The sequence below is a fragment of the Mesoplodon densirostris genome, chromosome 9 (assembly GCF_025265405.1).
Source record: "Mesoplodon densirostris isolate mMesDen1 chromosome 9, mMesDen1 primary haplotype, whole genome shotgun sequence".
Taxonomy (NCBI): Eukaryota; Metazoa; Chordata; class Mammalia; order Artiodactyla; family Ziphiidae; genus Mesoplodon; species Mesoplodon densirostris.
The window spans coordinates 98,171,806-98,188,651 of record NC_082669.1 but is presented as its reverse complement, the minus strand read 5'-3'; the positions used below and the strand labels follow the sequence as shown (position 1 = coordinate 98,188,651).

The window sequence follows — 16,846 nt, the reverse complement described above, 5'->3', positions numbered from 1 at the left end:
TACATTTTGAGACAAGATTCCCTGAAGTATCACGCTAAACAACTAAAAGATTTAAAACTGTCTAGTCACCCCATATAAGGAGGGGAGTCGTAGAATTAGGATTGATCCAAAACGATGTTCTTATTACTAAAGTTAATGGGCATTTTTCCAGGTCACGTTAATTATAGTAAAGCTTCTCTTATGGGAGCTTGTAATTTCAAGAAACTATTATCCCTCCTTTCCTTCCTTTCTTCAAAATTCTTAATAATAATTCTTGTGTTAAAAGTCTGTATTAACATTGTAGAGAACAGGGAAAAGAAACGTGTTGTAAGCAGAGAAATAATCTATTTTGAACATTCTGCTCTTTTGAGTTGCTAAATGATTATCTTCATGTTGTAATGATGGTGATCCTGACACGACCACTGGAGGAGTTTCTCAGGAGTGAGGTTCAGTTTGCCCTGAATCTTACCCCCTCTCTAGCTCTGGTCTCACTGTAGCCTAACTAGGATTGGGGGTGTGGTTGGGGACCGAGGAACAGAGCAAAGCTAATGTAATTAACTCCATGATTTTGGCCACCTGAGCACCACATGCTAATTCATGTCTGATATATTTTATCACAACAGTCTTTATATAAAATGCCTTTGTTAAATTATCATAAGCTTTTTCCCTAGGGCATTCAGAAAATTGTAGGTGATCTCTGCTTTTGAGGAGGGGATGGTCCAGTTAAGATACAGCCTCTTCCTGTTTCAGTCTCTGTATAAATTATTAAAGACAGGGACTTCAGAGATGATCTAAGTTTGCTTCCGCTTTCACTAAATAGAAAACAGTTCATGGACGCTTAAGTGATAAGGACATCGTGTTTGTTAATGACACAAAAGGGGCAAATGGGGAAAAGAATCTGAGCAATGTTAAATATATGTGAGTTGTAAATGGAGTGGATCAGACCACAAGTGCTGTGGAAGTTCAGAGGTGAGCGGTGACTTGGGAGTGATAAGGAAATGGTGTCAGGGAAGTGGCTGAAATGGAAGATGGGTACTACTTAGTTGTGCAGAGGAGAGAAAACTAGAGTCATGCCCTCTTCCTCCTCTCTTGTCACATTGCTGTTCACCCTTCACTGTAGCACCTTTCTGATCTATTGCTCAAAATTAATTGCCCTGTACACTATGCCCCTATAGTCCATGGCACACACCTGTATTATGTGAATTGCAGCACAAGTGCTCCATGTGTGCCTTTACTGCAACGATACAGTGTCCATAATGCTGGGGGCCGCACCTCTGAACCTATGATGTCTAATATATGGCATAGAGCAGTGAACAAATAATTGTTTAATAAGCAGTATGTGTAGAAGATGGGATGTTGTGATGAAAATGATTCATTGTGAGTACAGTATGGTGAGTAGAGGATGCATATTAAGTTACTAGAAAAGTGATTAGAGGTTAGAATGAACCTATGGAGCAGTGTCTTAAAACCCGGCTGAGGATTTTGGATTTATATAGTGAAAACTTGTTTTTTGCTATTTAAAGTGTTTTTCGTTTTGAAAAATATTTTTTAAACAAAGGAGCAATATGATGGAAGATTAATTAGACACATAGAGAATATCTATATATAAGTCAGGAGTCTATTCACTTAGCATAAATCGGGTAGAGGACCTTGTTTATACATCCTATATATAATATCAATAGTTTGCATTTACTAATCCCAAACTCCTAATCCTTCCCTCAACAAGGTCCTACTGTATAGCAAAGGGAACTATAGTCAACATCCTGTGATAAACCATAATGGAAAAGAATATGAAAAAGAATATATATATATATATATATATATATATATAAACTGAATCACTTTGCTGTACAGTAGAAATTAACACAACATTGTAAATCAACTATGCTTCAATAACATTTTTTTAAAAATTAGAAAATCAGATAGAGGGATAGCTCAATGGATGGATGGATTGATCAATGGATGGGCGGACAGATGGACTAATGGTGGATCATGGATGAATGGATAGATGGGCACGTGGATGAATAGGATACATAAAAGGAAGTAGAACATCAAGATTTTCCAGCTCATTATCTGGAAAGTGGCTTTGTTATTGATGGGTTTTCAGGAAAGGGAAAAATTATTTTGGGAAAGAGGTTGAAATGAGTTTGAGGAATTTGAGATCACAGTGAGGTATTCAAATTTTTTAAATGGCCAGTTGTTAGATGCAAAAGGCTTCATGACTTTGCTGTCATCTGATGCACTTTGGCTTGTGAATGCATTGCCCTAATGAAGTTACCTCCAGAATATCTAGGATTCTCAGAAGTGTGACTAACCAAATCAAAATTAATATTACAAAGCTTTAAATTTCTATATAGTTCCTCTCTGAAGTAGAACTCTTTACTAAGCCTAATAAATATGAAAACATTGTGCATTGTTTCTAAGCACAGTGTGAAATGTGGAGAAAGCTGTAAAGAACTCCGAACACCCATCTACAATTAGAATCATTCAAACTGACCTCCAGCGGCTTCATATATTTACGGTTCCTTCTTCAGTGTTAGGATGGTACAGTTTTGATCCCCCGATTGTGGTGAGCAGGGCAGAGTCACGGTCAGGGCTGATCTAACTCCCCTGTCAGGGCTAGCCTTTCCTGAGCTGTGACCATAACATGACCTTCACATTGCAGATGAAGGCACATTCAGCCATAGGATGGGGAGTCAGAGGATGAAGCAAACCATCTCATCTGGCAAAACGCAATCCGAGGAAGGAGTTTCTTATTCCTCAGTTCCTTTGAATCTCGTTTCCTCATAGATTTTCCCTCCTCCTTTTATTCTCTCGGACCCAAATGAGCCATAGTTGAGACAAAGAGCCAAAGGGGAACAGAGGGTGGCAGTGAAAACAAAGCAAGTGAACCCAAGGAAGGAGAAATAGGGTGGCGGGCATACCGTTTCTTACCTGGAGTTTTTCGCTGTGGACCATTCTGTGTTCAAGCCTTACATAGTGTGATGTTCTGTTTTGAGAAGGGAGACCATTCACTTCTATTTACCTTACAGACAAGTTGAGATTAGTAACATGACCTCTGTATTTGTTTGACATCCTCAGTCATGAGAACATTTGAAATATCACTCGTTAGAATTCTTATCTAGGAATTTTCAGTTTCAGGAAATTTCCGCCTGACACTAGTGTTCAGTCAGTCCGGGTAAATTCTATTTGAATATGTGCCCCTTACTCCCTTCTTATAGTTCAGAGGCTTTCAAACTGTTTGTAAATAAAACCCATGAAGACACTTGTTAGAAATGCTCCACCCCATAAAATCTGATGCAGTGGGTCTGGGGTGAGGCCCGGGAATGCTACCGGTTAGCAAGCATCTCCCATGATTCTGATGTAGGTCTTTTGTGGAACACATTTAGGAAAACATCATCAAGAGTCATATCAGGGTCTCTGAGATTACCTGGGCTTTGTGTGAGGAGCACAGTGGGTGAGAATTTATTTGAGATGAAAGTTTATTTTTTTGTTTGAAAAATAGCATCTCAGCTTGTCCTTACTTTCTTCAAGGAGGCTCATCTCTTAGCTCAGAGAAGTGGTTCTCAGCCCTCGCTTCATGTTAGAATAACCCCAGCAGCTTTTAAAGACAGATGTCTGCTGCACCCCATGCTAAGAGCCTGTGAGGACAGGACCCCTTAACTGGTCTAAGTTCCTAGTAGATTTTCTTGTCTAGCCGGTGTTGAGAATCATGGGGTTTTTTTCTTAGGCTTTAATGTGCATATGATTCACTTGGGGATCATGTTAAAATGCAGATTCTGATTCAGTGAGTCGCAGGTGGCTCTGAAATCCCGCTTTTCTAACACGCTCCCTGGTGCCACTGTTGCTACAGCTGAGACCACACTGATTCTCAAGAGTTTACAGCAATCAGTAGAGAAATACTTTGTTGTTCTTGTTGTTAAATCCTGATTTTTGCCTTTTAAGAACTGATTTATTCTGCTCGTCTGTATCTAGATATAAAGCACTCCCCTCTTCTGTTTCTGAAGCTTAGACTTCAAACGCACATGCACAAAACTTACTTAGGCTTCTGTTCTTTAAATGACTAGACGATATCGCCATCTTCTGGCAAGTAAAGTGCCTATAGCTTTTTTTTCCTTCAGTATTTTATGTGTGTTCGAAAATTTTCCAGCACTTGGCAGGAATATGTTGAGCTGCACACATTATAGGGACTGCTTTTGTGTCCTTTTTAAAAACAATCCCTCTTTTAAACAGATGCTTCAGAATAATTGTCTCTGTTTTTCTAACACTCTTCAGGTAGACATGTACTGGGTGTTCTGCAAAGCTTTAGAGGTTAGTGGCACGGCTATTATTGATGGGATGTGAATTATTTGAGGGAATAGTCACTAGAATTAGGGGCTATGATATCAACTTTGAGTGTCTCCTCCTGCGGAAAAGAGGTAGTACAGGAAAGAGAAACTTTTTTCCCGCATGATGCCCTCCCCGGTGTGGAAACCTGAGGGCTTGAGAAATAGACCCCTCTCTTACACTTATTGCTGCTTTAACTTCAAAACTTATTATTTTTCTTGGATGCCCGTGACTCATTAACATGTTTGTACCTGAGACTTATGGACCCTTCTGATGTCTCTCAATGTTTCCTGCTTTCACACTGCGTCTCCTTCACACTCATGAAGGAGAATTCATGAGTCATGAATTTCATTTTTCAGTGACTTAGATTATACATTCATGGTTAGGCAAGTGTCCTTTTTTTATTGAGCTATAGTTGATCAATGATACTATATCAGTTTCAGGTGTACAACATAGTGAGTCAATATTTTTATGGGTTATACTCCATTTAAAGTTTTTATAAAATGTTGGCTCTCTTCCCTTTAAGCAGGTGTTCTGACCACTAGAATTATTCTGGCCAGCCAGTCCTGAGAGTCGAGGGTCCAGGCCTTGGGTGCTCACGCTCTTCATTGTGAAATCCCAGGGTACAGGTGTGGCATGAGCTGGACTCCTGGATCATAGTTGCCAGGGAGCTTATCAACAGGTTATAGCGGGGAGGGATGTTCAGCCTGTGGACAGGCTCATACTGACCGATTTCACACACCATTCATGGACAGGATTCCCCAGACCAGGGCCAGCCCTTCCTAAGTCAGGCCAGGGAAGGTCAACCCAGGTGGGGAGAAGGAGGAGACAAAGAGAGGAAGTAACTTCCAATCTGAGTCCCCAGACTATTTCTACATACTGAACAAACAGCCTCAATGAAGACGTTATTTTCTACAATGCTCAACCTAGGGATAAATCAAAAAACATTATTTTATTATTTTTATTTTATTTTTTTATTGAACTATAGTTGATTTACAGTGTTGTATTTCTGGTGTACAACAAACTGATTTAGTGTGTGTGTGTCTGTGTATTCTTTCCCATTATGGTTTATTACAGGATATTGAATATAGTTCCCTGTGCTACACAGTAGGACTTTGTTGTTTATCTGTTTTATATATAGTAGTGTATATTTGCTAATCCCAAACTATTAATTTATCCCCCTCCCCACGCTTTCCCCTTTGGTAACCATAAGTTTGTTTTCTATGTCTGTGAGTTTGTTTCTGTTTTGTAAATAAGTTCATTTAGATTCCACATGTAAGTGATATCATATGATATTTGTCTTGTTCTGTCTGACTTACTTCACTTGATATTACAATCTCTGGGTCCATCCATGTTGCTTCAAATGGCATTATTTCATTCTTTTTTATGGATGAGTACTATCCCATTGTGTGTGTATGTGTATGTATATATATATAAATGTATATTTATATTATATATCTAAAATAATATAAATATATATATAAAACATCTTTATTCACTTAACTGTCGATGGACACTTAGGTTGCTTCCATGTCTTGGCTATTGTAAATAGTGCTGCAGTGAACATTGGGGTGCATGTATCTTTTCGAATTACAGTCTTCTCTGGATATATGCCCAGGAGTGGGATTGCTGGATCATGTGGTAACTCTATTTTTAGTTTTTTAAAGAATCTCCATACTGTTTTCTATAATGGCCGCACCAGTTTACACTCCCACCAACAGTGTAGGAGGGTTCCCTTTTCTCTACATCCTCTCCAGCATTTATTATTTGTAGACTTTTTGATGATGGCCATTCAGACCGGTGTGAAGTGATACCTCATTGTGGCTTTGATTTGCATTTCTCTAATAATTAGCGATGTTGGCATCTTTTTGTGTGCCTATTCCAAAGGCCCCACCTGCTAATACCATCACATTGAGGGTGAATTTTGGAGGAGCAGACATCAGTGTACAGCAGCAGCTAAACCAAGCCACCTAGCCCCTTTGATATGTCTAGGGCCTAGATGTCTAGCTCCTTAGCCTCTAGTCAGACTGATGTATCAAAATGTAAGTCCAATTCCTCGATTAAGGCATTTTAGTGACTGTCATTTCCTGCAGAACAAAGCCTGAGCTCCATAGCCTACGTGACTTAATCTACAACTCACTTTGGCAGTTTCATCTCCCACCACCCCTGCCTCATGGTCCAAAGACTGAAATGAATATAGTTTTTCCATGACATGTCTTGCTGTCTCACACATCTTGTACTTTATCCTAGAACTTCTTCCTCTACTCCATGTAAAAAGAAATGGTTAACTCTACTCATCTTCAAGACACAGTTCAAATATCATGCATAGGAAGCCTTTGTCCAGTCCCCATAGTTGGGCTTAGAGTATCTCCTCCAGCCACTCATACATCTCAGTAGGTATCTTCATCATAGCATTTACCATCTTTAGTGAACTAATTTATTTTGTGCTGGTCTCCTGAGCTCCTGGGTGTGCACATGGGTACAGTGTAGGAGCCTAATACAGGTTTACTGAATCAATAAGGTATTCCTTTGGGATTGTTTGGGTTAAGAGATTTCTTAACCTCCTCCTCCCACTGTTATTTTCCTCAGGTCTTTCTTACTGTCTGGACAGTTCTTTTCATGAGCTAGATAATGCCTCCATGATATAAACCAAGGCTTGCTTAGTAACATAGAGTACTGAGCCCTACATGAGAGTTACAGTGCTTTGATGACAATTGATGTGCTGCTATTTGAGCTGACTCATTCTTAATTGATTCTCTATACTCCCCAAATCTTTTTTTTTTTTTTTTTTTGCGGCATGTGGGCCTCTCACTGTTGTGGCCTCTCCCGTTGCAGAGCACAGACTCCGGAAACGCAGACTCAGCGGCCATGGCTCGCTGGCCCAGCCGCTCTGCGGCATGTGGGATCTTCCTGGACCGGGGCATGAACCCGTGTCCCCTGCATCAGCAGGCGGACTCTCAACCACTGCGCCATCTCAACCACTGCACTACCAGGGAAGCCCCATTATATTTTTTTAATGAATAATTCAGAGAACTTCCTTTGGAGAACAAGATCTTCTCTGTCTTGTCCATCTCCTGATTCCCTTACTTAAAACTGTGCCTAGCACATAGTAGGTGACTGGATGAATCCTGTTCGTTTCCTTCTGGAACAATCTACCTATTTTCTTCGAGGTTGTTTTATTCTGCCCCACTCTGTTCCCTGATACCTGGAGCTGGAAAGAACAAAGTTTTATCATTCCATAGGAATACCCAATCTCAAAATACCTTAGAAAATTCTGTGGTCATTGAGGTATTACATCTACAACCATATGTATAAGGACACTCTCCAGAGCGTATTAGAATTGATGTGTAAGCTATTTTTTTCATTTAGAGAAAAATAAAAAAGCTCTTGCACGGAAGTTCAGCTTTTACAAGGCATATAGCATGTGATGACTATGAGAGTATTTGAAACTTGCTAGTGAATTGTGTGAGTGATGGAGTAGACTTAATCTTGTCAGTGAGAAAGAAATAAGTTACTCTTTTCCTGGTGAATTAGTACTTGTCAACCCATTCAATTCTATTCAATAAACTATCTCTATTAAAGCACTACATAGCTTATCCTAGAGGTAGCAGCAAAGTAGAACTAACTTAAATGTTTTAGGTCTCTTTTCTTTACCCACCAAGATTGATTTAAAACAATGCAATACTTCCATTCAGACACTTATCATTTTTGCTAATGAATGTGTTTTAGAAAGATTACTTTTAAAATAAGAAATTGTATCATGCCTGAATATAAACTCTGATAGGGCAGCCTTGCATGTTTATGAAAGTCATCCCTGTCCAATTCTAGAGAGCATTATTCCAGTAGGCTGCAACATTAAGTGGCACCTCCTAGAAGCGTGGGGTGCAAAACTTGTCAGCCTTAAAAAATACCCCTTTCTCAAAAGGATAAATGTAGAGAATTAGGTATTCAAACTAACACAAATTGAAAATGAGCAAAACCCCAAATGGTGTGGACATTCAAACCTTTTAGAGAAATTTGAAGATAAAAAAAACCCCTCAAGCTTTTTATTTTTATTTTTTGAAAGGTGTTAATTACCTAGTATTGTATGTATAAGAGAAACTGGAATTGAGACAAACACCATAGCCAAAGGTGACAAGGAAGGAGTAATTAACATCCACAATTCACATTGCCCTAGGAATCTAAAAGTGAAAAATTAATTTCCTAGCAAGTCAGTTGGAAATTTTTAATAAACTGATTGGTCATTAGAATGACTCTGGTGTTACCTTTGAAACATAAAAGATTACTTGAAATAATCCCCAACTGGCTTGATACCAAGGCCTGGTGTGGAAAGAAGAGAATGGTTTAGTGTTTAGTTATTATTATGTACCTATATCTAGATTTTGTAGGAAACAAAGTATGTCATTTGGCGAAACTGAAGCATTACTTGTAATAACTAAGGGTAGAATGTTATTCCTAAATTTATAGCAAGCACATGATAAAGCAGAACTTTTAAATTATAGGTTTGGATGAAATGTGGAACAAAAGACCTACACTGGCCTCTGTTAACAACTGGCATAGCGATGTGATAATTATACACTACACTTTAGCCCTCACATGCTCAAGTGTAGTTTAATGAATAGATTAACAAGGAACAAAAGAGAAAGGGACTAACATTTACAAAGGCCTGTTTTGTGCCACATACTGTGCTGGATACAAAACTATTACTGATTCATTTAATTCTCATAATCACCTTGGAAAGTAGACATTGCCCTATTTTACATGCTGAATTTCTGCAAGATTATAAATTCTCACAGTCACCCAGTTAGAACACCCAAGTTAGCTCTGACTCAAATATTGTGCTATTTCTGCTGTACTAAGATGACTCTCAAATACAGTGTATGGGTATACAAACTTAGGAATATTTTCAAGAAAGCGCAATCATGATAGCTAATAAAGGGATGATAGTTATAAGCAACGGATGCTGCCCAACCGATCAAATATTATTTGCTATGGTTGGTAGTGACCTAAAATGAGGCACCCTACTCAATTTTAAAGCTCTTTTGATACTGCTTAATAAACAAAAATTCTTCTTTAATTTGATTTTTGCTCAATTCACTTTAAGAAGTGATCTCCAGAATTGCTTTGTATTTGCCATGATATCTCTATAAATGTCACGGTTACTTAAGACACTCCAAAAATGGTTATGAGAGAGAGAAAAAGACACAGATATATACATGGAAATGGAAAAATGTCCAAGTAAGAGCCAATAGCACTAACTAGAGAAATTATATATCTTAAGTATGGGGAGCCTGAGGTACCTTTGCTGTGGTTAAAAACATTTATTTCAATAAAGTCATACTTAGCTAATACTGTCCTTATTTCATATTATGCAAAGACAATAATCTGCACAATAAAGTAAAAAGTAATGTTAAATTACATAAGTTGACTAATAACTTCCCTATGTGGATTTTCATACGTTAAATAATGATAGTAGGGGCCTCCCTGGTGGCGCAGTGGTTGAGAGTCCGCCTGCCGATGCAGGGGATACGGGTTCGTGCCCCGGTCTGGGAGGATCCCATATGCCGCGGAGCGGCTGGGCCCGTGAGCCATGGCCGCTGAGCCTGCGCGTCCGGAGCCTGTGCTCCGCAACGGGAGAGGCCACAACAGTGAGAGGCCCGCATACCGAAAAAAAAAAAAATAATAATAATGATAGTAAAAGCCAATAGATACTAATCATTAAGCATTTGTTGCATGCCAACCACTTTGATGTTCTCCTCAGACATTATTGCATTTAATCTTTACAACAAGTCTGTGAACTAGGCATTTTTATTCCTGCATTAAAGAGAAGAGAACTGAACTTAGTGAAATTAAAGAACTTGCCCAGAGTTACACAGGTTAGACAGAGCCTAATATAAGCATTCAACCTATGTATATCGATGGCCAAAGCCCATGATTTTAACGACTACTCTATACTGTTTATAATTCAATATTATTTTTTAGAACAGGATTTATTTTTATTCTTTAAATGAGCAGGTAATATTTGGAAATTTCTTCCTATTATTGTCATTTTTTTTCCCTTACAGGGAACCAAGGTCCTGCAGATGTTCATGTGGTACCTGAATCCACGGCAAGTCTTTGATCTTTCTCAGGAAGGGCCAAAAGACGCGTAAGTCTGGAAATACCCGCCATGGTTCTTACTATTTTAGGCGAGTGAGAAGGACTTTCTGCTTTGGAGTCAAGCTTTATTATTTGATCACCTCATGAAGTATTTTTCTGACCGTCTCTCATCTACTTGCTCACCTGCACTGTCCTCCCCTTAAAACTTCATCTGATGTTTCCCTCTTCATTGGGTTAGTTTCCTTCAACACTTACCCTCTGAGTTGTTAACTCTGAGTGTGTTTGCTGCTTAGACACATGTAACTGTACATTATGAGCAAATCTGAACTGAGAAAGGATCCATCCTTTTTCTACTTATGCATGTACCATTTTGGAGACGTACATTAATGGGAATGTAAGTGTATCTTTGTGGAGAATGGCCATATCTGTTTATGAATATTTTCATTTATTTGCATTAGAAATTGTATGCATCTGTGTCCATTTGAGAGCTTGATCGATGAATTGATTATACCTATGGATTCCCTACCAGAGTGGGAGAGACATTCTAATTCCTGCTCAGTCCTTCATCTGAGCCTCTCAGAAATTTCATTCTCTGTTTTTTGTTTGAAGTGGTGAAAAATAAAGTCTCTCTGTAGATGACATGTATCCTGTATCTTCCCTTTTGTGGAGGGGTACATGGTGGGAAGGAGCAGAGACATTTCTGCTGTTGTCTGGTTCCCTTTTCAAAATCCACCTAATAAGGTAGTTCAGATGTCATCTGGTAAACATTAGAGCTAAAGAGATACTAATTATTTTTATAATTACTTATAAATAATAATATCAGAGGCAAAGAAACACAAGCCCAGATAATTTCTAGAAAATAATATTCCTGTAGAAATAGATAAATTACATATTTTAAGCCTAAGAGAGAACATTAATTATGAAAATTAATTTCTGTTGTCATTCTCTTAATCTATGAACTTCCTTGCCACTAGAGTTTGCTATAAGACTTCTTTATTCTTTATTTTTTTCTGTATTCAGATGTATTAAGGCAAATCTGCTTTTGCCCTTTTACATTTACTTTTGCCCTTTTACATTTACTTTTCTTAAGATTTTATCATTTTTAGTTAGACTTTAGGTAGATACTTCACAGATAACCATAAAGAACATGGCAGGACAGGAACTATTATCAGAAAAAAATATAATTTGATTTAAATAGGTGATGTTTTCTGGAATAGAGCCATTGAAATTGTCACTTAAGCAAACAGTTTAGCAGGGGCAGTATCATTGCATTTTCTTGAGACAACAGGAAAGATCTAATTTCAAGCAGACAAATTCAAAATAAAGAAAATTCAGTAAATCTTCCCTTTTGGGGCTGAGGAGTATAAATGGGGGTTTGAGCGTCAGCGGGTGAGTTGAGAGGGAGATGGAATTGTGGGTGCGGTAATAATAATGCTAGTGGGGTGTCCTTCCTATCTCTCTGAAGAAGGTTTTCTAGGAGTAAGAGTGGGAAGTGTAGGTTTGAAAAATAAATAGGTCTGGGAAAAGCTAATCAGATTTGATGTTCTTTGAGAAAGGAGGGAGAGGAATGGAAAGAAAAAGAAGGAATTTGACACTAGTGAAGAAAATAATGTGCGTTGACACATTAATAGGAATTATGGGAAATAAAACACTAGGACACCCTAAAACCCCATTCCAGTAACATTTGCTACCAGCCCCTAATCCGATTGTTGGAACCAGTACTTGGTGACTAGTTTTGAAGGTATTACCATTCTCGCGGTTATGCATTTTCTCTAGTGGACACCCTCCACGCCCCCCTTCGTTTTAGTGTGTTTTGGAATCATGCTTTCTGCTATGGCCAGTGATATGCTCTTTTATTTACTTCTCCTTCTGTATCCTCTACAGGCTTGAATTATATAGGAAAGTACCAAATCTGCGGATTCTGGCCTGTGGTGGGGATGGAACGGTAGGTCCTTGAAAGAGAATCTAGTTCTCTCCCTTGTTTCTTTCATTTGTCTTTTGTTTTCCTTAAGACATTTCTCTTTCTTTATTCCCACCTCACAGTCTTTCCAATCCCCTCAAACCTCTGTCTCTCACGTGAATCCAAGCCCCTAAGAGTTAGGAGGGACTTTGTTATTGCCCTCAAGGATTCATACTTGATCTTCTAAATTAGATTTCCTTCTCTCCACTAGGCTATACCCTTTCCTGTTCCACAAAGTAAGGATGTGGTCACATCACTAGAATGAGGATTGTAGATGACTAAATTATTTTTAAAACAGAAGCTGACCTATTTCCATATATTCTTAATAATTGGTCACAACTATGGAGAAGTATGCGTACACAATTGAATTATGGCTTTTTTTTTTAACTGGTGGAAATAAAACTTAGAATATTGACTAACATGGGTTTGCCTTAAAGATCACAACTGGTTCCCTTTGTAGTCATTTTTGGAGAAAAGATGGAGTCGGGCTGAAGTTTAATATCACTGGTGTATTTTCCCCAGTTTGTCTCGTCTGTTTCTCAATTTGCCCTCTACTTATGTTGCTATATTTAGCAAAGGCAAATAATTGAGAATCGTGACATTTAGATTTTGCTGTCCAGTGTCTTTTCTTCTGTATTTGGAGTCTGATCTCATAGGATTTTATGATGAACTATCTTTGGCTTTTCTCTAATCTTCCTAATTAGAATGTTTTATTCTCAAAGGCAGCCACGGAATCTTCTAATTTTATCTCTCACAGCACGTGAACACTTAGTGCAGCACTGGATACACATTATATACTAATAAACACAACCAGAAAAAAATGAAACAGTGATTGCACTGGTCCTTTAAGATTTTCTGCGGAGAGGAAAACATTTTTCAGTTGGGAAAGTAATGTTTACTATTCTTGGAGACTCTAATACACATGATTAGCTTATAAAATTCGTCATAAAGTCTTAAAGAAGCCAAACCTATTTCACTTTGTTTAACCCAGTGTTTTCCAAAATTATTTGACTACGGGGATATGCCTGGTGTCTTGAATTCAGAGTCCTTCCTCTTTCTTGACTTTTTTTTTTTTTTTTTTTGCTGTACGTGGGCCTCTCACTGCTGTGGCCTCTCCCATTGCGGAGCACAGGCTCCGGACACACAGGCTCCGCGGCCATGGCTTGCGGGCCCAGCCGCTCCGCGGCATGTGGGATCTTCCGGGATCGGGGCACGAACCCGTGTCCCCTGCATCGGCAGGCGGACTCTCAACCACTGCGCCACCAGGGAAGCCCTTTCTTGACTTTTAAGTGATTGTTACCTCAAATCCACATCAGTTGCCTGTTCCATCTCCATATCTTGGGCTTCATCCTGGATTGGCTGTTCCACGTTCCAAACTTCCCCATTATCCACTGCACCTCCCATCACCTCTCTCTGCCTCACTGCTTTCTTCTTCCTTTTCTCTACTCAGCAGATATGTGTAGGAAGCACTGTTCTAAGTTATGTGGTATTGAGGTATTCTCTGCAGTTAGGAAAGTGTTTGGAAACATGGGAATTCAAAGCATAAAGGACAAAGAAGACAGCCAAGTCCAGACACCTGTGAAACATTTATAATTAAGGAGTCAGAGCTGAATTTCGAAAGGAAAGTGGAAAGATAGAAGCAGAAGGACCACCAGTAGTCTATTCTGTCAAGAAAATAAATAAATAAATAACCCAAAAGGAGTTTCAAGACAGAGGCAGTGATTACATTCTTGAGAAGAGACTGAGGAATTACTGTGGATTTGGAGACTAGGAAGTAACTGGTTGTTTTCAAGAAATAGTTTCAAGAGAGTGTCTGGGACGAAACCCAGAATGAGAGAGACTTGGTACCTCTCTAATGGGTCCTAATGACCAGATCAAATCACAGTGTTGAACTTCTATACTCTCTGATGCCATTAATGTCACTATTTGACACGCAGACTACCTTGTTCCCCAGCTTTTCTAGCATCTCTACTTTAAATAGACCATATTAACGGGTATTCCACAAGGCTAAATGTAACTTTTCATTTATATTATAAGCACTTTTTCTTCTTTGGTACCTTATCCGTGATCCTAACTTCAATTTTCACATCCTGCTACATAACTCACAACCTCACTAGACGTTTATACGTGGGTCCCTTACAACAGCCATGAAAAGTAGTGTATTTCCCTTAGAACTGATGCATACTTTTGAACTAATTATTTTTGTCAGTGGTAACCTCTGTAGTCCAGTCATGCAGAATCAAAACTTTGCATATCTTATACCTTATGTAAAACCAAGTTTTATTTTATTTTACCTTGTTAGATGTTTTGTAAAAGATATATGGGGTTTATGAAATGTTTATCAAGGTACGTGATTGACATTTTTATCAGTTTCAAATATGAAACTTTAAATTTTGAGTGTTTATATAAAGAAGAGGCATCCTGATGGATGCATGAAGAAAAGCTGTTGGCTTGAGGCAAGTGAGGTGTCGGGTATATATTTGACATAAGGTGCTCACCCTTTATTTAGTGAGTGTATCTGTCCCTGTAGAGGCTGTCAGAATTCTGTCAGTGACAAGGTTCCAGGAGGAATCAGATATGGAATATTTTTGGTGGGTTAGGACAAGGATATGTTAACCCTCAATCACATTAGTGTGTGTACAAGGTCTTATTAAATATATAGACATGTTGCATTAATTTGGAGAAAAGTTATTTGGTTTCAGTATGAGTTACTTTAATTTTATCCTGGTAAAAAAGTGTAAGGAGGCAGATACTGCAGTTGGAGGAGGAAGAGGTGCTTTGGAAGGTTCCTTAACTTCTTCTAAGACATTCTAAATCTGAAAAGGGATATGTTTGGATCCCTAAGGGTCTTCACAGCTGTAGCATTATGTTAGTATAGACCATTGTTGTTCAAGAGAACTATAATGCAAGCCGCATTTTTACATTTTAAGTTTTCTAGAAGGCACTTAAAAAAAACTAAGAAGAAGCAGGTTAAATTAATTTTCAAATATATTTTATTTAACCCACTATATCCAAGATATTATTATTTCAACATGCAATCAGTATAAAGTCATTAGTAGGATATTTTATGCTCAATTTGGACTGTCTTCAGAATCTAGTATATATTTTAAATTTACAGCACCTCCGGTTGAGATCAGCCATGTTCAAGCAGTCCGTCACCACACAAGGCCAGTGACGGCTGCAGAGGAAGGTGGCCCAGGTGTGGTCTCTTTGTAAGTGGTTTGCATAATCCTGAGGTTGTCACATAGTTGCAGATTTCGAATGGGCTGGTCCCGTCTTTGATCTCTAGGGTGAGAGAAAACTAACTCAGAATGATCTCAAACCTTCATGTTTTTAAACTAGAAACAGCCTCTCTTTGGTCACGGGGTAAATTTGTATTCTGCCCTCTCCTCGGCCACATCTCCACCCAGCCAGTTCCCCGTGGCTGCCACCTTGGTTAAATATCGAGGAGTGCGTGAACTGAGACAGAAGGGTCACAGGTCCCTTCCCCTCATTATGGATCCTTAAGGTGAAACATGATCCCTCCTTACCCGCCCTTGGCCTTGATGAACTGGGCTGGATCCAAAGGTCCACCCTTAACCCTGGTAACGTCTTTCCAAAGGGCTGGGATTAAATGGACTTGAGCCACACGCTTTATGCTTATTTCTGATTCCGCTGGCTTCCCTAGATGAGGATACATCCTACACAGTAGGCCCCCCCATGCCCCGACTCACTACAGCCGGAGCAGGGAAGAAAGGATTGTTATTCCCCTTTAATTGACGGGGCCAGCAGGTGGTTCCACACGCCTCGTCTCCCTCAGCACCCCGACGTCCCAGCCTCTCTTGAAGAAGAGCTTGGTACACCCTCAGTGGTCCTGGCCGATGAGAGGATGGATGGCCTAAATCTACATTCTGTTTCAAAAAAGCTCATACCTTGACTATTATCTCGATTTTAAACATTTCTTTTAACACAGAGTGACTTTGTAAACTGTTGAGTGCAAATATGAAAATATCGAAAGGAAGAATCATGGTGTACATGTAAGAAAGGGAACCCAGTTGTCAAATGCTGCGTTTTGATGATCTTTCTGGGCGCAGAAATGTTGCCCTCATTCTCCTTTGATTTCTCCGTGTGGGTATCCCTCACTTTTCTGCCTGTAGATGATATGAGGAAAGGCAACTGTGCATCTGCTTCGTTCAGAGAAAATGTCAATTCACGGCCCTCTCCACCCCTCAGCCAACGCTAATGTTAGCATATTGTCAAATGAAAACGTTGTTCCATGTGCACTTGGGAAATACTCAGTGATGGTTACAGCTGAACAGGGCCAGGGGGTGGCAGCATCGGGCAGCTGCTGCGGCTGCAGGTCTGTCTGGGCTGATCTGCTCAGGGCCGAAGCCCAGCACCCTGGTGTTCTAGCCCCGTCAGCCCTGCATTTCCTAACACAAAGGCAGAAAGGAACTCTGCCACCTGGAAAATGATCTTGCCCAATCCAGATCGTTTTCTTCA

At 39.3% G+C, this 16,846-nt stretch overlaps 1 protein-coding gene across 2 annotated transcripts in view; it reads left to right on the top strand.

Moving 5' to 3' along the window:
• DGKI (diacylglycerol kinase iota) overlaps positions 1-16,846 on the top strand; it is a 466,299-nt gene that overhangs the window by 239,703 nt on the left and 209,750 nt on the right. For both annotated transcript variants that reach the window (XM_060107765.1, XM_060107764.1), the window contains exons 11-12: positions 10,371-10,453; positions 12,289-12,349. In XM_060107765.1, the coding sequence (XP_059963748.1) occupies positions 10,371-10,453; positions 12,289-12,349 (144 nt within the window). The remainder of the gene's footprint in view (positions 1-10,370; positions 10,454-12,288; positions 12,350-16,846) is intronic.